This window comes from Marmota monax, unplaced genomic scaffold (genome assembly GCF_021218885.2).
Source record: "Marmota monax isolate L192 unplaced genomic scaffold, Marmota_monax_Labrador192_F-V1.1 WCK01_AAM20220418_F8-fsc00021, whole genome shotgun sequence".
NCBI lineage: Eukaryota > Metazoa > Chordata > Mammalia > Rodentia > Sciuridae > Marmota > Marmota monax.
Window position 1 is genome coordinate 21,506,958 of NW_026695228.1, and position 23,261 is coordinate 21,530,218.

Below are 23,261 nucleotides of genomic sequence, written 5' to 3' on the forward strand. Positions count from 1 at the left end.
CCTGGACCCTCTCTGGCCACCAGATCTGGACAGTCCATCTCACACCGGGGCTTCACGTCATGCCTCGGGAATCTGTGGCACGAGTGCTATTAAGTTACACCAACAGGTTTAGCTCAAAGTGCCCTCTCCTCTCCTAAACTCCTTTCAGATTTCAAGGATCACTTTCAGTTTTCTCCCAAATGGTCAACTGAAGCCCTTGCTCTTTTGGAGAACAGGAAACCACATGCCACTTCCACTTGGGGCACATGTGGGGCACGCGTGTATTTCCGCGTGTCTCTGAGTGTGTGTGCACGTGTGCATGTGTGTTCACCAGGCAGACAAAAGCACAGTCGTATGTCAGTTGAGGGAGAGGAGGTTTTCTCAGTTATGTGTTGTTAGCTGATGTTCTTCGTTGTGCAAACATCACGGTGTGTGCTTACACAGAGATGGTAGGTGATATAATCCCACCACCACCCTCTCGCCCACTGTCATGAATGCCGTCTGTTGTTAGTACAAACGTTGTTATGTAGAACACAGCTGCACACATACATCTTTTAATTCTTATTTTTAACAAACATAAAGAATTGCCAGGTACAGTGGCGCATGCCTGTAATCCCAGCAACTTGGGAACCTGAGGCAGGAAGATCACAAGTTCAAGGCCAGCCTCAGCAACTTAGCAAGGCACTAAGACACTTAGTGAGACCTTGTCTCAAAATAAAACATTAAAAAATAGAACTGAGGATGTAGCTCAGTGGTAGCGTGTGCCTGGATTCCATCCCCAGTACCAAAAAATAGAAATCAAAAATTTGCTACTTTAGTTTTTTTTTTTCCTTTTTTCTCTACGATGCTCATTTACACAGATTAAGTTGAAAAGCCTTGACAATTTAGATAACACCAGCTTCGGAACACCAATTTCCCTACCCTTTGTCACATGTACTGGACCACTGAGAGTCTTAGATAGATCTTTAGCGGGAGTCAGGCTCAGGGGCACATGCCTATAATGCTAGTGGCTCTGGAGGCTGAGGCAGGAGGATCGTGAGTTCAAAGTTAGCCTCAGCAAAAGCGAGGTGCCAAACAACTCAGTGAAACCCTTTCTCTAAATAAAATTCAAAATAGGGCTGGGGTTGTGGCTCAGTGGTGGAGCACCCCTGAGTTTAATCCCTGGTACCCAGCCCCTGAAAAAAGATAGATCTTTAGTGTGAGAATATTTTGGCAAAGTTGAAAAGATCAAAAGATCCTATTGTGAACCAATCTAGTCCTACTAAATGGCGAGACTTTATGACTCAAATCTCTGGAGTGTAGAATGTGTTATGGTAGGGAAAATTCTAAGGGGGCTTCCAGGATTCCCACCCCCCAAACGCATGTTGTGTGTCAGTCGGCTTTGTCACTGAATCAAATACCTGAGGTAAATCAACTTACAAAGAGAAAAGTTTTATCTTGGCTCACACTTGAAGGATTCAGTGCAAGATTGGTTGGTCCTGGGGCCCCGTGGAGTGTGTGACAGAACAAAACAGCCCACCTAATGGCCCAGAAATGAAAAGGAAAGGAAGAGCAAAGACCCAGGCACATCCCCAAAGACACAGAAGACCTTCCACTAGGCTCCACCTTTTAAAGGTTTCACTATGTCCCACTAGTGCCACTCTGGGGGCCAAGCCTTTACCATGTGGACTTTGGGGGGACATTTAAAATCCAAAGTATAGCACATGCCCCATGGAAATCTATTAGTCCATATTCTGTTGCTATAACAAAGTGCTCAAAGCCAGTAACATAATGTGGAGAGGTTTATCGGCTCATGATTCCTAGAGGATCCAAACAGCATGGTACCAAGGAGTGAGGGCCCCTTGGTGCATCACAACATGGCAGGGAAGAGCACTATGCAGAAGAGAACAAGAGTATGTGGTGGCCTCACTTTGTAACAATCCACTCTCTCAACTCACTCACTCCTTGAGACCTAAAGTAATGCCTTCCAAGGGTGCTGCCTTCTCCTAGGCCCACCTCGGAGACAAGCCACACCTCGCAACACCATCACTGAGAACCAAGCTATCAGAATGCGAAGCTATGTGGGGCACACACAGACCATATCCAAACCACAGTGATTACCCTACTTGGCGAAGGTGAAGGGATTTTGAAAGTATTTTTGCAAATACATACGAGTTGGTTTTGAGTTGATCAGAAGAGAGATCACTCTGGGTGGGCTTGGCCTAAAAAGGGCATATTTAAAAGATAATCTGGAGATCAGAGACTGAAAGGGGCATTGAGGAGCGACCTGCTGGTGCCCAAGAAGGAACTAGCTGTTTGGCCACCTGCCCATGGAGAAGGGCAGCTCTAGGAGCCTGAGGTCCAAGTTCTGCGGCACCAAGGAGCTCTATTCTGCCAACCACCTGAATGAACTTGGATGCAGACTTTGAGCTTCCCCATGAGAACCCAGTTTCACTGACACCTTGTGAGTCACTGAACAAAGAACCCCTTCAGGCCATGCCTGTACTCTGACCTGAGGAGTTATAAGATAATAGGAGGATGTTATTTGAAGCTGATAAATTTGTGGCAATTTGTTATGTAGCAATAAAAAGCTGATACACCGTGAGGTGGCCTCATGAAAAATGTCTACCCTGGGACAAGGGGGTATCAGTGGAGGTCCTTTCATTATAACAAATGTCCCACTCTGGTGGGAAATGATAAATGTTGAGGCTGTGAATGTGTGGAAGTAGGGGGTTGGGAAATGAGAAACATTACCTAGAGCTGCTTAAAAAATAAATAAAGTCTATTTTTTAAAAATGTTCACCTTGAAGCCAGGCACAGTGGTGCAGGCCTGTAATCCCAGTGTCTCAGGAGGCTGAGGAAGGAGAATTGTGAGTTTGAATCCAACCTCTGCAACTTAGCAAGGCCCTGTCTCAAAAGGGGAGGAGGGGCTGGTGATGTTGCTCGGTGATTAAGGCCCTCTGGGTTCAATCTTCATTTTTTTTAAGTGCCCCCTCCATTCTAAAGGTGGGGATCAAATAACCACGTTGTCATGGATGTTGGGGAGTTGGGAGACCTCATATCAGCTAGTCTTCTCCGAAGCACAGTGAATGTCAAACTTCCATAGCCGCCAGCCAGAGTCTGTTGAATGAAAACTACTGCAAAAAATTATATATATATGTGTGTGTGTGTGTGTGTGTATGTATACATATGTATATATGTATATATATACACACATACACACATAATTTAGATATATACAGGTGTATGCATATACACAGGAATATATGTGCAAGTTTGCATATGTATTTGTATATATGCACACATATATGTGTGTGTGCGCATATAAAAGCAACCATTTGGAGAAGCCCTTTATTAGTTCTTATTAGTACAGCCACATGCTGCATGATGACATTTGAGTCCATGATGGATCACATGTACCACAGTGATCCCCAAAGGTTGCATGGCCTAGTGACATCAGAGCTGTCGTTTGCATAAACGTGCTATGATGTTCGCAGAGGACGGACTCACCTAACAACGCGTCTCAGAGTGTGCTCCTGTTGTCCAGTGACACGTGATTGTGTTTACTGCAGAGCGGTTGCTTCTCACTGAACCCATCAAAAATGTTGAGATGGACACAGAAGTTTTAAACCAGAAGTTGCAGGCGAGATCTCACTGTGTTAAGCACTCACTTAGTTTCTGCAGGGAGTTAACACCTGAGGCACAGACACATTGGCAAAGAGTCACTTTCCCCACTAAGGGTCCCCTCATAAGCTAAGTGTGTTCTTTAGTTAAATGGAGATGATGAGGCAAACCTAAATTAGTGATTTCCAACACTTGAAAAGCTGCTCCTAAGGTATGAACTCAGCCTAGTGCCCATGATGCATGTAGACAAAGAAAATGTGGTATTCATGCACAACGGAGTATCATTCAGCCATAAAGAAGGATGAAATTCTTTTATTTGGGTGAAGATGGGGGAACTGGAGGACATCGTGTTAAGTGAATCAAGCCAAACAGGAAGTCAAGTGCTGCATATTCTCTCTCATGTATGGAAGTTAAAAGAATAAAATAAATGTGCTGAGTGCAGTGCAGGGTTACTAGAGGTCAGGAAGGTTGGATGGAGGGGGTGGTTATGGGAGGCTGAATTTGATTCCTGCACACTATATACCTGTATTGCAATATTCCACTGAACACCAATAATATGTACAATTAATACCTGTTAGTAAAAATAAAATAGAATTTTTAAAAACCTAAGAAGAAAGCTGATGCCCAATGCACCTGAGCATACATTTTAAGATCACCGTTCAGATATTTTAAAATGGAAGTGGATGTCAACATTCACAGAACTGCCAAAGCCTGACTTGGAACCCTGGTTTGGGAAACAAATGAACATTATAGTCAGTAGAGTCTCGTCCACTCAAAAGCCTCATTTTTGGGGGCTGTAGCTTGTCACTCTGTGGCATAGCACCTGCCGAACACCTGTGAGGCCTGCATCCACCCTGATCAGCCCCCACAAGAAAAGCCTCATCCTCTAAGGTTGCTCTTCCTGAGAGTGTCTAGAACCCAACGGAGGGGAGAAGGAGCAGCAAGCACCACAAAGGTTTGGACTCCTCCTTATAGCAAAGGCTTCAGAAGGAAGCAGGGCTTTTTAGAAGGCTGTGGGCAAAGAGGAAAGATCCATTTGAGTGAAATGGCATCAGTTCAGCTGCTGAACCTGCACAGGCAGATGGTCCAAAAGCAAAGCAGAGAGATGTCAACAGCTCCCGCTTGCTCGCCTGTGCGCGCTCTCTCTCTCTCTCTCTCTCTCTCTCTCTCTCTCTCTCTCTCTCTCTCTCTCTCTCTCTCTCTCTCTCCCTGATTCCAAAAGCCTCAAGTTTTCAAGATAAAAAAAGCATCTTTATCTTAGAGCTTGGGAGCCAGGGAATAGGGCTGGAAGAATATAACCTGTTAACACGTTTATTACTTTAATGCAGCTTGAGTCCTAAAGTCAGCTCATGAACTTAGAGACAGGCCAAACGTGCCTCTAGATATAAATTTGAGCCAATTGCCAATTTTTAAAAGCGGGAACATTTTGCATAAAAGCCTCAGTTTCTGGCTTTCAGAAAAGAAGATCTAACAACGGCGGGGGGGGGGGCTGCTTTTGCCATGGCCATTCTGGGCTACAGTCGGGGTGCTCATGCCCACCTGTGAAAGGATGTGTATCTCCATGTTCCCAGGCTGTTGTTCCCTGATGTACACTCAGGTGTGTGGGAACCATCACTGACCAGCCCTCGTGGGCATTTGAGGGTGCCCCATGGAGGAGATACATGATGCTTCCAAGACTAAAGCAGGAGATGTAGTCCAACAAGACTGGGAAGGAAGGCTCCTGAATCTCATTTCTCAGAGCTTTTGTACAACGGGCTTGTGACTTGAAGCAAACCATAGTTACCTCTGCAAGGCTCAGTTTCCTCACTTGTAAAAGAGAGACAGCAGTTCCTGCCCTCCCTATCAACTGTGATGAGGATCAGACGACAGCCTCTGTTGCTGCATGGACTGTAAAGCTCTGTGGTCCACGTCAGTCTCACATTCGTCCATCCCTCCTTTACCTGGTCCTAGCATCCCAGTTTCCCTCCCAGGAATACCGTCTTCCATTCTCAGTCAACATTGTTGAGTGGCCATTCTCTCCACCCTCAGCTCTGTTCAGTTCAAGCCAGCCAATCAGAGCACTGCATTCTCCCGGAGCTCGTGATTGGTTCAAGGAGGAGTGTTGAGCCAATTGAAGCCTATACAGCCAGGGCTAGGACTTAGGTGCAAACTCCAGGGACAGGGGAGTTGTCTTTTCTACTGAACTTGAGAAGGCAGAGTGTTTGTTGCTAACCTGCGGGTGGCAGGTATGAGGCTGGAACCAAAGAAGGAGGAAAGAAGGATGTAAAGATGGAAAAGGCGAGGCCTGGTCTCATAATCGGAGGCCTTGGGTCCACAGGTACAGCAGCAAATGCGTTTTTTGCTTCAACCAGATTAGGTGGAGCCAACTCATTGGAACCTCACGCTCCATGGGGGGGTTTCACACCAACAGGCAGACTTGTGAATGTTTGTTTGATCTGGATTTGTTTCCCTGGGCTGACTGGGATGTCAAGCCCTGGGGTGTTTCTGCAGCTGCAGCCAGCTCTTCTCTCTGCCTGGACTTGACCATCCACACTGCCTTCTTGAAGTTCTTGAGGGGATCCTCCTGTGAGGCTCTTGATGAAGGACAGTGGAAACGCTCTCGGATGAGATAGCCATGTCTCGTGGGAGCAATAAAGCCATTGGAGGTGGGGATGATTCTGTTTACCACTGCATGGACAAACTGGACAGCCAGCAGGGTGCCTGGGGGATCAAAGGCAGGGCACAGATAAGAAATCTGCCACGCGGAGGCCAATGCTACACATTCCAGTGTTGGTTGCATGGCTGCCATGCTCCTTACTAGCTTAGATGGGACATTTAGCCTCTCAGAGTGCCTCTTACTTCATCTGCAAAATGGGAATGATAACAAAACCCATCTTCCAAGAGGAATTTTGAACATTTAAAGACATAATGCATGTTAGGTATTTACCATAGGTCTTTGGCCCAGAACAAGCTTGGCCAATATTATTGTTGGGGGAGTAGAAAGAAAAGTTATGAAAGGTTATGAGGATGGGCTTTTAAGGTCACAGACCTCAGCCCTCAGCGTCTGAGCTATGTGTGACTTTTTGCCAGGCATCTTTGCTACAGTGTGTTAGAACTACAATGTATCAGATGACAGTGTGTTAGGTTGCAATGTTCTCAGATGACAGTGTTCCACTATAATATATCAGATGACAATGTATTAGACTCTACATGATCTTGGTTCAGCCACTTACTTGTTTTTGATTTTTGTTTTAAAAATTTTTTTGTAGTCATAGCTGGACAGAATGCCTTCATTTGCTTATTTTTATGTGGTGCTGAGGATTGAACCCAGTGCCTCACATGTGCTAAGGCAAGCGCTCTGCCACTGAGCCACAACCCCAACCCTTATTTGTTTTTTTTTTTTGGTCTCTAACCTTGCTGAATCTCAGCATCTTTATTTGTCAAACAAGATTAGCAATGACACTGGCATGCCTACTGATGTCATAGGGAGATATCTCTGTAGGAGAGCCTTCTCTGTAGGAGACTGCATAAGAAAGTGACAAAGGTGAGCACTGGAACCAGGCACAGTGGTGCATGTCTGTAATCCCAGTAGTTCTGGAGGCTGAGGTCAGAGGATCATGAGTTCAAAGCCAGCCTCAGCAACTCAGTGAGACCCTGTCTCTTAAAAAAAAAAAAAACAACATTAAAAAAGGGCTGGAGATGTGGCTGAGTGGTTGAATTCCCCTGGGTTCAATCCCTGAGATCCGCCCCCCCCCCAAAAAAAAATGAGGACTGGAATCAGGAGAGCCAAGTTGAAGCTGCTGCCTCCCTGTTGCCCACTGTATTACTCAGCCTCTCAAAGCCTCCGTTTTTGCTTGGAAAATGGGAGTAACTGCTGAGAGAACTCACTCTCTCGGGAACAGTGCCTAATACATAGTGAATGCTATCTTGTGACTATGACCTTGGTGTAATAAAGAAAAAGGTCAAAAGACATTGGGGTTCTCAAAGTGTATGGTCTTAAAACAGGTTGTCCCTGACACTTATAAAAATTGGGGCAAGAGAATGAACGAATCAAGGTCCTCTTCCTGTAAGACACAATATATAAGCACTGCAAAGCTGGCATATAAACTAGTAAAAATATACTCTACTCTCCTACTTTGAAGAAGGTACCTTAAGAACCACCTGGAAGGTCAGGTTCGGGCACCTCAGAGTTCATTGCTGGGAGGTGGCAGCATGGGAGAGACAGTCCCCATGGTGTGTGGCTTGGCCCTCTTCTCTTCCCATCCACAGCTCCATCCACACCTCCCCAAGGCCACCTCCCAAGCATAGGTGTGCACACGGGGGGGGGGGGGGGGGGGCACAGTCCATCCCCAGAGGATGCCCCCAGGCAGGAGGACAGTGCACACGCCCTAAAGAGGGGTCAAGTCCATTTCAGAGCATGAATCTGACAGGCAGGTTGTGGGCCCATCCCCTTGGCCTGTAGACACCTCTCTAAGTTGAGGGACCCAGCTGGAGAAGGCCCGAGCAAGGGCTCAAGACCCAGCTGCTGAGCCAAGGCCCTTTCTCTCCAGATCAAAGTTCAGTCCTTCCCTGACAGCAACATAACTCACCATCCAGCACGCTCCAGACAATTATGGAGCGGTCCTTCAAGCCCACGTACACAAACTTGTCATCCTTGGAGAAGCAAGCGCACTGGACTCCTCTGCAGAAGGAACTCTGTGGAAAACAGACCGTGCGATCCTGATTCCAGACTGAAACACAGCCAGGAGGCCAACCCCACAGAGCCAGGCTCTGAAGCCCTCCTCAGGAAATGGACCAAAGGAAAACCTGAAGAGATGGGGTGAGGGCAGATTTCCCCAGGACCGTCATTTCATTGACGTTGGATTCAGTGGTTATGTATTGAGTGGTTATCTCCATTTTGCACCGGAGACTGAATGATAAGATTCAGTTTCTTAAGTGGCCTTGCTTAAGTGTTAACTATGATCACATTCAGTTAAAATCTATGTGCTGAAAACATTCCCGGTTCCCAGGTTGGATCTCAGAATAAGAAGAGGGAATTACACATTGAGCATTCCTAATCCAAAAATCCAAAATCTGAAGTACTCAAAAACCTGAAACTTTTTGAGAATTGACATGAAGTCACAAGGTATATGTGAAACATAAATGAATTTCTTGCTTAAACTTGGGCCCCATGCCCAAGAGATCTCACTGTAGATATGCAAATATTCTAATGTCTGATAAAACCCAAAATCCAAAATACTTCCCGTCCCAAGTGTGTTGGACAAGGGACACTCAACTTCTATTCCTCCTGATTACAGAGTTTTTTGACATCCCCTTAAACCCTGTTTACAAGGAAAGTGTCTCTCTCCCTTATGGCACCCTAATCACCACCCTTGACAGTGGCACGTGTATGCCCTTAATAAATGACAGCTCTTTACCAATTCTCTAAAGCCAAGACCCGCTGTGAATGTGGTGGGGCAGGTCACGCACCGTGTAGCTCATCTTGAATTTCCACTTGCAGGCCTCCAGTTCCCAGAGACACAGCAAGGCTTCCTCAGACCCGCTGACTGCCAGCTGTTCCTGGTGGCTGACCTCCACGCAGGTGACTCGGCTCCTGTGGGCCTCCAAAGGGAACACCTTGGAATTTGCACACTCGTACAGAAACAGGTCGCCATTGGTCATGCCGTAGACCACACGGTAATCAGTCAAAACGGCCACACAGGCTATGGTCTCAGGCAGCTGGGTATAAAAGGTGTATGTTGGCCCATCGATGACGGGACAGGGGTCTCCAGGGCTGATGTCCAGCACCAGGACAATGTTGTCATAGGCAATGGCCAGACGGTCCTCGTTCTTGCTCAAGGACATGCAGTTGATGGCCTTGCGGGCCTCTGGAGGGGGGATGCACATCACGTCCTGCCGGGAATTCAGGGGGAACACAAGGACAATTCCGGAAACAAGGCCCGTGAACAGCAGCTGGGCTTGCTCGGCGACCTCCAGACACTTGACCTCGTTGGACGTGTCCAGGGAATCTTGCTCCTCACCTGCCACAGGGAGAGGGCCACACTGAGACTGGATCGTGGGCGCACGGCTTCCCTGGTTTTCTTATTTTTTTTTAAGGATTTTAAAACTCGTTACCCATATTCTTCAACTTGGGGACTGCAAGCTTCCCTGACTCTGTCCTGCTCTTCAACAGTGGGAGGTTTTTACAATGCCAAGGGCATCGTCTCCCTGTCCTGCCGCACGCTGTCGGGTCTCCTACAGCCCTCAGAACACGATGCAAGCTCCTTCCCACCGTCTCTGAGGCTCACGGGACCACCCGGATTTGACCCCAGACTTGTCCTTTACAAACTTATGGAAAGAGCCGGACCCGGACCCTTCCTCTGTAGCTCAAAAGCAGCTGTAGACAGTCAGTGTTGAAGTGTGGGTGTCCAAGCCAGGCCGGGGCTGCCGTTTGTGGACTCCTGCCCCATCCCACACCCCTCTCCATTTATTGTGTCCTGCTTTGCCCCTGAACCAGCAGGTGACCACCTTGAGAACAGTCGCCTTGTCTGACTTGCTCGCTGCCAACTCCCCCCTCACCTGCCCGCTGACACTCGAAGGCTGTTTGCCAAATCAAAGAAAGAATGAACTTGAGAATGAAGTCGAGGGTCAGAATTCCTCTCTGTATTGTTTTCTCCTTAACAAGGAAATGTTACGCCTTGGCACCTCCAGTGGGGAGGTGGGAGGTACTGTTGATGATGGGCTCAGAGACCCCTTCTCCAGCCAGTCCCTCCGGACCCAGGGGTGCCCGCAGTTCCATTTTTCTACCGAAAATCGGCATCTCATGAAGGCATCCACTCATGTGGAGATGTCTGCGGGTCTGTCCCCTCACAGGACAGCCCATAGTTAATGACTGCCTGATAGAGGGGCCCAAAAGCCTGGTGCCCTCACCTAGAGGTAGAAGATCCTGTGGTTGCTATCAACTAAAGTTGGTGTCCTTCCCCCACCAAATTCAGACGTGGAAACCCGCCCCCCAATGTGCTGGTATTTGGAGGTGGAGCCTTTGGGAAATGACTAGGTCACAGGGTGAAGCCCTGGAATGGGATCAGTGCCCCCGGAAGAAGAGATACAAAAGCTTGCTCTCTCACGCTGGCCTCTGCCATGGGACGGTGCGAGAAAACGGCCACCTGCAAAGCCCCATCCGACACAGATTTGCTGGCACCTTGATGGCGGACTTTCTGGCCTCCAGAACCATGAGCCGTAAATGTCTGCGTCTGAGCCCCCAGTTCATGGAGATTCGTTAGAGCAGCCTAACTAAGATGGGGGACGGGGGGTCTTCAGTTCTTACCCACAGAAATGATCACATCGTATCCTACAAACCTTCTGCCACGTCCCAAATGGTGACTTTGTTTTTGTCCCCGATTTGGGGGAAGTAGATGTAGCTTCCGTTGTGGGACACTGCAGTGAGCCCCGTGCGGTCCAGGAAGGGAGCCGAGGCCCGGGGCCTCTGCGTGCAGGTGAGGTCCCAGACTTTGAAGGATGAGGACTGCTGGGAGGCGGAGGCCACCAGGGCCCCTCCGCGGACCAGCAGACTCGCAGGGGCTCCCACACCTTCCAGGACGTCCAGCAGGGTCCCCTGCTCTGACAGACTCCACACCTGAGCACAGAGAACAGGAAGGCAACGTTTTCCTCACGCCACCAGATCAGGGACATCCTTAGGCCCATTGGCCACCCAAATTAAAAAAGGTCTTGGTCTGGGGATGTGGCTCAAGCGGTAGCGCACTCGCCTGGCATGCGTGCGGCCCGGGTTCGATCCTCAGCACCACATACAAACAAAAGATGTTGTGTCCACCGAGAACTAAAAAATAAATATTAAAAAATTCCCTCTCTCTCTCTCTCTCAAAAAAAAAAAAAAAAAAAAAAAGGTCTTCCTATCTCCCCAGCCCCCAAGCCCCCCCGAACCCCACCAGCAATCACAGCAATTGTCAAAGGGTGCCCCCCGAGACCTTTTCAGAGGGTCTTCAAGGATCAAAATTATTTTCATAATAATTCTAAGATATTATGGATCTTTTCTGCTCCCTTCCTTTTTACAAATAAACTCGGGAATTTTCCAGAAGCTGTGTGACACTTGACATCACAACAAATGTAAGAACGCAGAGTCGAAGATGAGGATCCAGGCTGTCTTCCACTACGCCAAATGTTCAGGAGGTTTGAGAAAATGGGAAGCCGCCACACTCCTCATGAATATGCACACATATAGACATACATATGCACAGATCTATTTGTTCAGGAGACAGTTTTCATGAAAGTGTGTTACCATGTGAACATGTCATGTTAATGCATTCCTGGCTACATATTTTTGTATTGCCTCCTTCTTCACTCTTAAGAGGGTAAATATGAAGAGATCCCAAATGCAAGGAGGGATCCCAGGTTGAATCCCAGATGGAAAAAGGACTTTTGAGGGAAAACTGGGGAAATCAGATCAGAGTTTGAGCTCAGTTCATAGGATTGTCCTAATGCTGATCTCTTGGTCTTGAGAAACGGCGAAATGCACGAAGGGGAGGTTTCACGTTCACACTGGGGACTCTGCGTGACTCTCCTAAAATCTAAGGTCATTCCACAGGACATCGTTCATATGTCTGGTGAGCCTCAGAACACACACACACACACACACACACACACACAGTGCTGTGGTTAGTCCCCCAGGGCTTCATGTTTGGAAGCATGCGGCCTTTAAGAGGTGGGGCCTAGTGGAGGTGCCTGTCACGGAGGCACCATCCTCCAGTGAGAAAAGATGAAGTAGTTCTCAGGGGACCCTTATGATGCCATCTGCCATGATATGACACAGCCTGGCAGACGTCACCAGAGTTGAGGGTCTTTAAAACTGAAAGCTAAATAGTCCTGTGCGTGTGTGTGCACGCATGCTACATAAATGCACACAAAATATCCCTAAACAACTACTCCAGGGGCCCTTTTAAACATTTTTTTTAAGAAAACAGGGTTTCACTGTTGCCCAGGTTGGCCTCAGACATGGGATCACCTAACTCGGCCTCTTGAGTCGAGTGCCTGATGTTACAGTCACGTCCATGCACCTGGCTATAACCTCTTTTTTAAAATAAAGAATCTCGCATCAGCAGTTTCATTATAGCAACAGAACATGCAACTGTAAAATGTGCATATAAATATAAAATTCTACATAAACAAAAGCTCTCTGAGGTGCTTAATAACCTTTAAGAATGTCAGGAGGGGCCAGTGCAGTGGCATGTGCCTGGAATCCTGGCCACTTGAGGCTGAAGCAGGAGGATTGTGAATTCAAGGCAGCCTCAGCAATTTAGTGAGATCCTGTCTCAATATCTCAAAAGGGGATGGGAATGTGGCTTAGTGGCAGAGCACCCCTGGGTTCAATCCCCAGTGTGCCTAAATCAATAAACAAACAAATAAATAAAGAGGGCTTGCTGAGTGTGGCAGCACACACCTGTCATCCCAGTGGCTCAGGAGGCTGAGGCAGGAGGATGGCGGGTTCCAAGCCAGCCTCAGCAAAAGCGAGGCCCTAAGCAAGTCAGTGAGACCCTGTCTCTAAACAAAATACAAAATAGGGCTGGGGATGTGGCTCAGTGGTTGAGTGCCCCTGAGTTCAATCCCCGGTACCCCAAAAAATAAAAAATAAAGAGTGCCTGAATCAAGGGATTGGAAAACTCATACATGGCCACATGCTCTTCTCACCAGCCTCCACAACTTTGAACTCATTGACAACTTTTCTTTGCCGCAACCCTGGTCTACCCTGTAAGACAAAGTTTTTCAGGTCTAATCAGGAAATGTACCTCCTCCGTTGGGTTTGTATAGTTCCCACCCAGGTCTGCTGTTGGGGCCCAGCAGACACCTCCATACCCTCCCATGAACTGCCCTATTTTGCCCAAACTCAAGTTTGTAGGTTTCCTGTTGTGCAGACAAAAGATTCCTAAAGAGTCACATTTTTTTTTTACTCCAGAGGAAGAAATGAGGATGCGGCTCTGGATCCCCCTCACCTGAATGAGTGCATCCCGGGACCCAGTGACAATCCGGTTGTTCTCAGCTCCAAAAACAGCTGTCTCTACCACGTCCTCGTGTTCCAAGTCGTTGGCCATGAAACGGTGAAAGCCCTGTGAGTCGGCCAAGAATATTCGCACGGATCTTCCAAAGCCTGAAACGGCAGGGGCCGGGTTACAGTCTAGTGCCCGGTGGAGCCGGAGGGTTAAGACCATCAACAGAGACGTGGTAGAGCACCGCCTGCCTGGCAGCGGGTCCACATCCACCTGGTCCTCAGGGAGCGCAAAGCTTGGCCAGGAGCAGCCCTTGGTAAACAGGAGGGTGGGAGGGAGGAGGGAGACGGGGGAAGAGAGGAGGAGGAAGGAAGGAAGCGCTGAGCCCCCTCCAGGGCCTGCGAGTCAAGAAGCCTTGGTCCCAGGGTGTGCTGTTGGGAGGTGGGGGAGCCTTTGGGATGGGGGGGCCCAGCGGGAGGCCCCCGTCAGTGGGAGCAGAGCCCCTGGAGGGGACAGGAGACTCTGACCCGTCCCCTGTCTCTGTTTTCTTCCTGGATCATGAAGTCAGTGGGTTACTGGGCCACAGGCTACCTGCTGTTACCATCTGGGGTCCCCACTAGAGGCCCGAAGCAATGAGGTCTCCAGAACTCTGAGCTCAAAGAACCTTTTCTCTTTATAAGTTCACCAGCTCAGGTATTTTGTTATAATAATGTGGAAGCTGGTTAGTAGAAGAAGGGAGGGAGAAGGGAAAGAGGGACGGGGATTACAGGTTGCTGTGAGGACACCAGAGGCAGGGAAAATGGCACAGAGACCCACACAGAGGAGAGGTCAGGTAAAGACAGAGGCCAGGACTGAACCGAGGGGGTTACAAGTCGAAGGAAAGCTTTTGGCAGAAGCTGGAAGGACCCTGCCCAGCGCCCCCCCCCCGGGGGGGTTCAGGAGGGGGCAGGGCTCTGCCAAGGCCCCGGTTTGGACTCTGGCCTCCGGAACCATGAGAGAAGCTCTTTCTATTGCTTTAAGTCCCCCAGTTTGTGTGGTGGGTTAGCACAGCTCAGGACGTTTGACCTGGCCTTGGAGGGATGAGGAAGTAGAAGTCCCTGGAGAGGGGGAGGTCAGGGGAGGCCCAGGAGGCAGCGAGGAGGCTGGGGGGACTGAAGAGAGTGAAGGGAGAGAGAGCACTGCAGTGTCACAACCAATGAGCCAGAAGAGGAGGCCTGGGGACCAACACATTTTTACTAGTTCATCTTACGTAATCGATGAGGATGCTTCCCCTGACCCTTGTTCCACCCGACGTGCAGAGTCTGTTAGAGTCTGTAAACAAGTCAAAATAACACCTGGCATTTTGCCAGGGGAATGTTAGAGTTTGTAAACAAGTCTGGATGGTGCCTGGCAAAATGCCAGAGGGAGTGGTTTGAGAAGTAACAAAAGCGAGCCATTAAGTGTGGAGATTCCTGATTGGCTGACTGCTGTATCTAGTTTATGCTAATTAGATAAGCTGTGTGGAATGTATAAATACCGCTCCTGTCCTGCAATAAACGGCTTCCACTCCCGCTGTATCAACGGTACACAAGTTGTTCGTCACCCCCCCCAGCTATTTTGCCCAGCCAGCCGGGCTGCGGCAAGAGTCCACTGAGGCTCTGTGTGTTACCTGGCAGCCCACCCAGGGGCAGGGCGGTGGGCAAGGGCCGGATGGCCAGGGCTAGGGAGGCCCCTTTTGCTCATTGAGTGTGGGGTGTGCCCCCACAGCCAGAAGAGTAACACGACTCTGTGTGTGTGAGCGTGTGTGTGTGTGTGTGTGAATGTGTGTGAGCGCATGTGTGTGTGTGTGAGTGTGTGTGTGTGTGTGAACACCTCCTTACTTTACAAAAATATTTCTGTTCCTGGAACACTGTGGGTCCCAGATTGAGCTGCTCATTCCCAGTGTCACTATCATGGATCTTATTCCAGCGGGTACCTGGCACCATCCCAGAAATTACTGCCTATAGAGGACGAAGGCCACCAGTTAATTCTTCCAGCTGTTCAGAAACATAATATCATGGGTGAATAAATAGATATTCTGATGTAAGTCCCCACCATGATTGAGAACATGGAGTTAAACCAGATTGTGGGCTCAAATCCCAGCCCCTCTCTGTGACCTCAGGCAAGTTACTTAACCTCTCTGGGCTTTAGTCTCCTCATCTGGAAATGAGAATAACGAAAGTGCCATCTTCCCAGAGCTATTGTTGGAGAGTAGAGGAGTAGATCACTCAGTCCGGGTTCTGACCAACCCTAACCACCCTACGCCTTAGCCGCTGTTATCATAGCGGCGACTCTCGTGCTGAGGGTGGGCCCCACCGTGCTGTGCCAGCCTCTTGAGGACCCCAGGACCAAGCCAAGTCAGCAGGAAGGTGGGGTCAGCGCCCCACTCACCCCCTCGCAGAGCCTCTGTGAAAGTGTGGGGGCTTTGTCTGTTTGGTGGAAGGCACGGCTCCCGCAGAAGAGTGTTATAAGAAACTTGTACATCAAATTAGTGACCCCCAGAGGGTGTGTGTATCTACCTGGGAGGTGATGGCTAACCAGCGCCCTGAGCTGTCCACACCCTGCACATCAGAGATCTGGCCTTTGCCCAGCTCCAGGCTTTTGGAATGCTGCCTGGTAGGAGCAGTCTTTTTGTTTTTCTTTGGGCTTAACCCTGACCCGCATCCCCAGACCTGCTCATTATCATTTTTTAAAATTTTGAAACAGGGTCTTGCTAAGTTGCTGAGGCTGGTTTGAACTTGCAATCCTCCTGCCTCAGCCTCCTGAGTTGCCGGGGTTACAGGTGTGCACCACCACGCCCGGCATGAGTGGTCTTTCTGTACCTGGGGGATTGGTGTCACATTAGACAGTTACAAAGTGACTTCTGGTGGGAGCTTTAGACAGGCAGCGTCAGCTTGACCTTGGGAAGGTTGGAGACTAAGGTCAGCCATGCAGACGACCAGCTCCGCCCGTGTGACCAACAGGGCCTTGGTGAACCCCGGGTCAGCAGGACAGCAGTGTACTGACTGCACCTCACTGCTGAGAGAGGCGAGACACGCCACCAGGAGAGAACTCGTGTCCACTGTTTCCTGGGCTCTGCCCCGTGACCTCTTCTCTTTGCTGATTTTAATCTGAATCCTTTTGCTGCCATTAACTATAACTGTGTGTATGATAGGTTCTGCCTTTTCTGAATTCTGTGAGATGTGGAGTTTCATGGAACTGAACACAGTCTTGGGGACCCACATTGCACTCCTATTCATAATCCTTAAAAGGGACCCTTGTCTTATCTTTGCTAAATTGGGGTCAGGCTGGTTTTGAGAACAAGAGACTGGTTTCCAAAACTGTGAATGGGGAATTGCCCAAGTTCCATCCACTCATTGGCTGCTGGAAGGAGCCAGACCTGAAGCCCAGTTGAAAGGCCTTTCTAGGTGATTAAGATCCTTGATGCTTTGGCCTCAATCCTGATTCTATTTTGTGCCTCCAGCTCTGATATTCTTTCTTAAGCCACCAACAGTTCTTTTGGAAAGAGGATAGAAGGTATATCAATCAATCATCAGTCAGTCTATTATCAGTCAGTCTGCTGACCTGTACTGTCCAAATCAGTTACCGTCAGTCATAGGTGGCTGTTAATGTGGTTGGTGGGAATCAAGATATCCCATAAGTGTGAAGCACACACCAGATTTCAAAAACCTAGTTACAAAAATGAACAAAAAAAGAATGTGAACTATCCCATTACTGATTTTCACATTGATTCCCTGCTAAGTCTTTGGGTTTAATGGGTTAAGTAAGATATATGATTAACATGAATGCCATCTATTTCCTTTTTTACCTCCTGTAAGAGGGTTTCTAGAACATTCACCATCATAAAAATGGCCTGCATTACTGGTTGGGGCTGGCCCGTGTCTTTGGCCCCTGGAAATGTCAGGCTGTGGTGGTCATAGGATTCAGCCACAAAAATAATTAAATCTTGTCATTCGTGACAATATGGGTGGCTCAGCACGGGTGGACAATCTTTCTTTTTATTAATTTTCTGGTAGTTGTAGATGGACAGCAGGCTTCTATTTTGTTTATTTTTTTAATGCAAAGCTAAGGATTGAACCCAGTGCCTTGCACATGCTAGCCAAGTGCTCTGCCGCTGAGATACAGCCCCAGCCCCGTGGGTGGACATTCAGCAGGCGCAGAAAGACAACTGCTGCATATTCTCATCACATGTGGGAGCGAGGAAGTCGGTCTCCTGGGAGCGCAGCGTGGAACAGTGTTGCTCAGGGCTGGGAAGGGAAGGGAAGGGGAAGGGGCGCTGGACAGCAGGTACCAAAGCCATTCAGATAGGAGGAATTCACCCCTGTCTCCTACAGTGCACTGGGGTGACTACAGCGTTTAATAATTTATTATATATTTTATAAGATGAGCTGAAGATTCCTGGCACAAAGGAATGGTCAATGTTCAAGGAGATGGAGATGAAATTCCCCTGATTTGACCATTACCCACTGTATACATAACCGGATTCTCAGTGTGCCCCATAATATGTGCCATTATTATATGTCATTAACTTTTTTTTAAGATTGGGCTGTGGGGGACTGGGGTTGTGGCTCAGTGGTAGAGTGCTTGCTGTGTGAGGCACTGGGTTCCATTCTCAGCACCACATATGAATAAATGAATAAAATAAAGGTCCATCAACACTAAAAAATATTAAAAAAAAAAAAAAAAGATTGGGCTGTGGGGCATCCGTTGGTCCCCTCTACCGGGAGTCCTCCTTGATGTCCCTGGAGAAAGGCAGGGAACCCTGTGACATGCTCCCCAGACCCTGATTCTCGCCTTGTCATAACACCAGTCACAATCGCTTTCAATGACCCGATGTCCTTCCTGGAGGCTGCCAGACCCTAACCCCGGGGATTGCACGGACGGGCTCAGCCCTGGGCACAAAAGCATCTCCATCTTCTGCTGTCCCTTGGTGCGCTTGGCCGCTGTGATTGTCCTGCCGGGATGGCTACTCCTGAAGCCTAAAGCCATTAGGAGATTCCCAGGACCCGGGCATCCAGGGCGGCTCAGGGCCTGTTTTTGTGTGGTCCTTGAGCCAAGGACAGTTTCTTCATTTTCAAATGGTTGAAAGAGATGAAAGTATAACTAGGATTTCAGGGCAGATGAGACTGATATGGAATTTCAAAGCCAGTGTCCGTGAACTCATGCGGGCACAAGACCACGCAGGCTGTACAAAGTGCCCAAACTGGCTTTTGTGCCCTAAAGGCAGACTAGAGCCTGGTGACACACGGCTCTCCGGCCTGAGAAGCCAAAACATGTTTGCTCGGTGGCCCTTTGCTAAAGCCTGCTGACCTCTGACTTAGGAATCTTCCCTGTCCCCAAGCCCTCCCCACTTCCCACCCGATTTTGAATGTCTCCCTCAACACTTGAAAATGAAAGTCAGACGCTACCTGCAGCAAGAAGGGACTCGTCTTCAGAGACCACCAGGAATCCCACAGCTTCTGGAAGCTTCTCCAGCAACCTGTCTCCTCCAGGGGAAACCTGTCCAGAGCCAAGGACAAAGGTCAAGCACTTCCACGGAGCTTGGATTTGACCCAGGGCAGAGATGCTGAGCAGATCCTCAACCCCTGGCCCCCCAGTTGCCCCATATTAAGTGGGAGATGCAGCCGGGACCTCTTTGCAGGGTCATGGCAGGTGGAGGAGTGCGTGGAGTCACCCTGCCAAAGGCCATGGTGCAGACGCTGTCAGAACCGCTCAGGGACCCAGGGAACATTCCAGCACCATTTTCTACCCTTGAAGGAGCTCTGGAGATCTCAGATAAGATAAGCACAGGTTGGGACAGGCAGGTGAGGCTCGCACACTCCCAGGAGCTGGGGAGCCTGAGGCAGGAGGATCGTGAGTTCAAAGCCAGCTTCAGCAAAAGCAAGGCCCTAAGCAACTCAGCAAGACCCCATCTCGAAGTAAAATACAAAATAGGGCTGGGATGTGGCTCAGTGGTCGAGGGCCCCTGAGTTCCATCCCCAGTCCCCCCGCCCCCCGCACCCCCAAAATAAGATAAGACACAGGTTGGAGCCAGAGGAAGCCCTGTGGGGTGGACACGGTTCAAGCGTGTCCCCGGGGCTCATGCGTTGGCAGCTCGGCTCCTGGGGCGGTGGTGCTGGGAGGCAGTGAGGAGCCGCAGGAGTGGGGCCTGCGGACGGGCCTTAGGTCAGTGGGGACGTGGCCTCCGCCAGAGTCTGGGAATGGCCTGGTGGGCCCCAGGGTCCATGTATTGAGATTTGGTCCCCAGTGTGAAGTATTAAGAGTGGAAACTCGACTTGACTTGGGGTCTTTGAGAGGTGACTAGAGTTAGATAAGGTCGTTATGGTGGGGCCTCATAACTGAATCCCAGTGGCCTCATGAGGAGAGGGAGAGAGATCACACATATACACACATGCACACACACACACACACGCAAGCTCCCTGGCACTGACGACAGACCCTGCTAGCAGAAGGCCATCACTAGATGATGCCTTACAAACTAGACCTCAAGAACCATGAGCACAAATAAACCCCTTTTCTTTATAACTGACCCAGTCTGTGGTATCATGTTATAGAAACAGAAAAGGGGACTAACATACCCTCACAAGGTGTTGTGGGACCTCAGACACCGCTCTCTCCTTTCTGTCTGTCGATGCAATCTCTTCCTCTCCCTTACATTCCTGCCTGGATGCCCTTCGATGGGTCACCTGACCTTGGACTTTCAGCCTCTAAAACTGTGAGCTAAAGAAACTTGTCTTCTTTATAAAGTTCCCAGCTTCAGGTATATCAGTACAGTAACTGACCACACACTCTCCATTTCTGAAGGGAAGTTTTATTCCTCAATCCTGATATTCATCCCAAATTCGGCTACTGATTTTTAAGCATCTGACCCACAAGAGGCCCCAAATTGAAAGCTTTACATTCATTATCTTGGACAGATGGGCTGCACAGATAACCCTAAAAGTGAGTCATTTGCACCAGTTCAATATTGTAAAGATAAGTTGTTCAATCTGTATTTAGTACAGGCAGGACCAAGTGAATTTCTTCTTCATGGTTGTTATTGCTTATTTTTTTAGGTGATCCTCCTCCTCCTCCTCCTCCTCCTCCTCTCCTCCTCCTCCTCCTCTCCTCCTCCTCCTCTCCTCCTCCTCCTCCTCCTCCTCCTCCTCCTCCCCCTCCTCCTTCTTTCTGGTGCCAGGAATGGAACCCGGGGCCTGCACATGCTAAGCACTCCCCTCGACCACTGAGCTAGATGATTCAACAATGATACTGTATAAGATTCTAAAACCAAAAACTGCCTGGAACGTGTGTGAGCGTCACCCCACCGTCCCCCTTGGTCTCCCTGTCCAGGGCTGACTGCTGTCCGTATGAGTTTTAATGGTCACTTGCATAATAACTGTCCATCTCAGGTCCTGGACATAAGCTGCCCTTGTTCTATACAGTGTGTCTGGGGCAGCCGTCCTCCACAGGGTGACTGTGCCCAGGCAACACTGGTCGGGGCCTGAGGACATCTTTGGTTGTTAGGATTGAGGATACTCTGCATTGGGTGAGTAGGGGTCAGGGATGATGCTCAATGTCCTACAAGGTCAGGGCAAACCCCAGAGCAAAGAGTGGACTGTGCCCGGGCGTCAAGAATTCCAGGTCCTGAAAGCCTGGCTCTGGGAAGCTGGACACAGCCGTCGGAGCACAGGGCCAGAGCCAGGCTGCTGGAGTTGGAAACCTCTCCCCAGGGGTGCGGCTTTAGGCAAATGGCCGTCCTTCTCTGTGCCTCAGTTTACCTCGCTGTAACAGACGACAATAGCAGCTACATCCTGATGCTGTTTTCAGGGTTAGATAACGTTACAGACACGGAGTCCTCAGACAGCGAACGCCCCACGAGAATTTGTTATTTCCATGAAAGCACCTCTAGCCCAGAGCTTGGCAGACTTTTTCTGGAACGAGCCAGAAAGTAAATCTGTTTAGCTTTGTGGGCCATGCAGTCCCAGCCCTGTCACTGAGACCCAAGATCCCATGGACAACATTTAAAAGAATGGCCATGGCTATGGGCTAGTCCAACTTTTTCTGTGGATTAGCTTGAGGCCCTCATCAGAAGCTGAGCAGATGCTGACACCATGCTCTTGAACTTGCCTGTCTCTAGAACTGTGAGCCCAAATAAACCTTTTTTCTCTATAAAGTTCCTAACCTCGGGCATTTTACTAGAGCAATGCAAAGTTGCCCAAGACAGGGCTCTTACATTTCTACGGTTCATCCCCTGTCTAGCATGGCGCCTGTGCTTCTCCATCACGACTCCTTATGTGACTTGCTTTTTTTTTTTTTTTTTTTTTTTTTTAAATATTTCTTTTTTAGTTGGACACAATACCTTTATTCATTTTTTTTAAGATAGAGTGAGAGAGGGAGGGAGAGAGAGAGAGAGAGAATTTTTAATATTTATTTTTTAGTTTTCGGCGGACACAACATCCCTGTTTGTATGTGGTGCTGAGGATCGAACCCGGGCCGCACGCATGCCAGGCGAGCGCGCCACGGCCCGAGCCACATCCCCAGCCCGTGACTTGCTTTTGCAATCGCATCTAGGTCCCCGTAATGGTTTTCTGTCTTTCTGAAAGCTTCTTGTTGGAAACAGGTACAGCGTCACAGCTGGGGGCTCTTCCCCTCCCAGCTTACCGAGCAGGTCAGTCCATACATAAATGTCCATGGGAGCATCTGTCCACCATGTGGAACTCGGGGATAGCATTCAGCTGCTGGCCTGTCAAAGAGGATGCCTACCAACGCCTCCTGGAAGGACCCAGCTCTACCATTGCCACATCACCCAGGCCCTGGGAACACCCACAGAGGTCTCCTGAACTGTGACGAATCGAGAAGCTGCATGTCATACAGAAAGAGCACGAGGAAGGTCATTCTCCCACCTCTGGAGTGTCTTGATACTCCTGAGGTGAACAGGTGCCCGCATCATGAGCAGCAAAGTGACTTACCAAAGAGACGGAGCCGTCGCTGAACCCAGTGACCACCTTGCCTTGCGTCTGGACCGAGACGGCACAGGTGGGGGCCTCCTCTTTGATGCTGGACAAACGGTGCTTTCCCTGCAGGCTCCCTGTGGCCGAGTTCCACAGAGTGACCTCGCCGCCCCTGGACACGGTCAGCAGCCTGGTCTGGGAAGGCAGCACGGCCGTGCTCACCCAGGGATCTGCACCGTCTCCCAGGATGCGGAAAACCAGCTCCGCCGTTTCTAAATTCCAAGCATTGATCTAAGGGAACAGTGAACAGGAGAGCCGTCCAGCAGCGCCCCGGCTGCGCCTCCACAGGCAGATCAGACCGTTGTTTCTACCCCACTTTTCCCTCCCTCCTTCTCCTCCCCCCTTCCTTCCTTTCTCTCGTTCCTGACTTTCTTCCTGAGCTGCCCTGGCTGGCCTTGAACCCTTGACTTAAGCCACCTCCCGCCTCTGCTCCCAGTATCTGGGACTCGGGCACAGCCACCACGTGAGACGAGAGCCATCCCTTTCTGTGGTTCATGCTTTCTATTTCATGATATTTCTATTATGGATCTTGTGTCGGATCTTAAAACAAAAGGACACATGTGGACAATTGACGGACTCCCAGTAAAGTCAGAGCTGAGCTGATAGTGATCATCAATATTAATGTCTTGACTGTGACCAACTTACTCTTGTTATAGAAGATGTGGTCAATAAGGGAGGCTGGGTGGAGGGTCAGGGGACTCTCACCTCGATGTAG

At 49.3% G+C, this 23,261-nt stretch overlaps 1 protein-coding gene across 2 annotated transcripts in view; it reads right to left on the minus strand.

The window, feature by feature from the left end:
* Positions 1-3,878: 3,878 nt before the first annotated feature.
* Nwd1 (NACHT and WD repeat domain containing 1) overlaps positions 3,879-23,261 on the minus strand; it is a 62,928-nt gene continuing 43,545 nt past the window's right edge. For both annotated transcript variants that reach the window (XM_058576602.1, XM_046437462.2), the window contains exons 13-19: positions 22,505-22,777; positions 18,965-19,055; positions 13,545-13,699; positions 10,900-11,176; positions 9,031-9,581; positions 8,151-8,256; positions 3,879-6,282 (exon numbers count right to left, since the gene is read on the minus strand). In XM_058576602.1, coding sequence (XP_058432585.1) covers positions 5,981-6,282; positions 8,151-8,256; positions 9,031-9,581; positions 10,900-11,176; positions 13,545-13,699; positions 18,965-19,055; positions 22,505-22,777 — 1,755 coding nt within the window. In that variant the 3' untranslated portion in view covers positions 3,879-5,980. The remainder of the gene's footprint in view (positions 6,283-8,150; positions 8,257-9,030; positions 9,582-10,899; positions 11,177-13,544; positions 13,700-18,964; positions 19,056-22,504; positions 22,778-23,261) is intronic.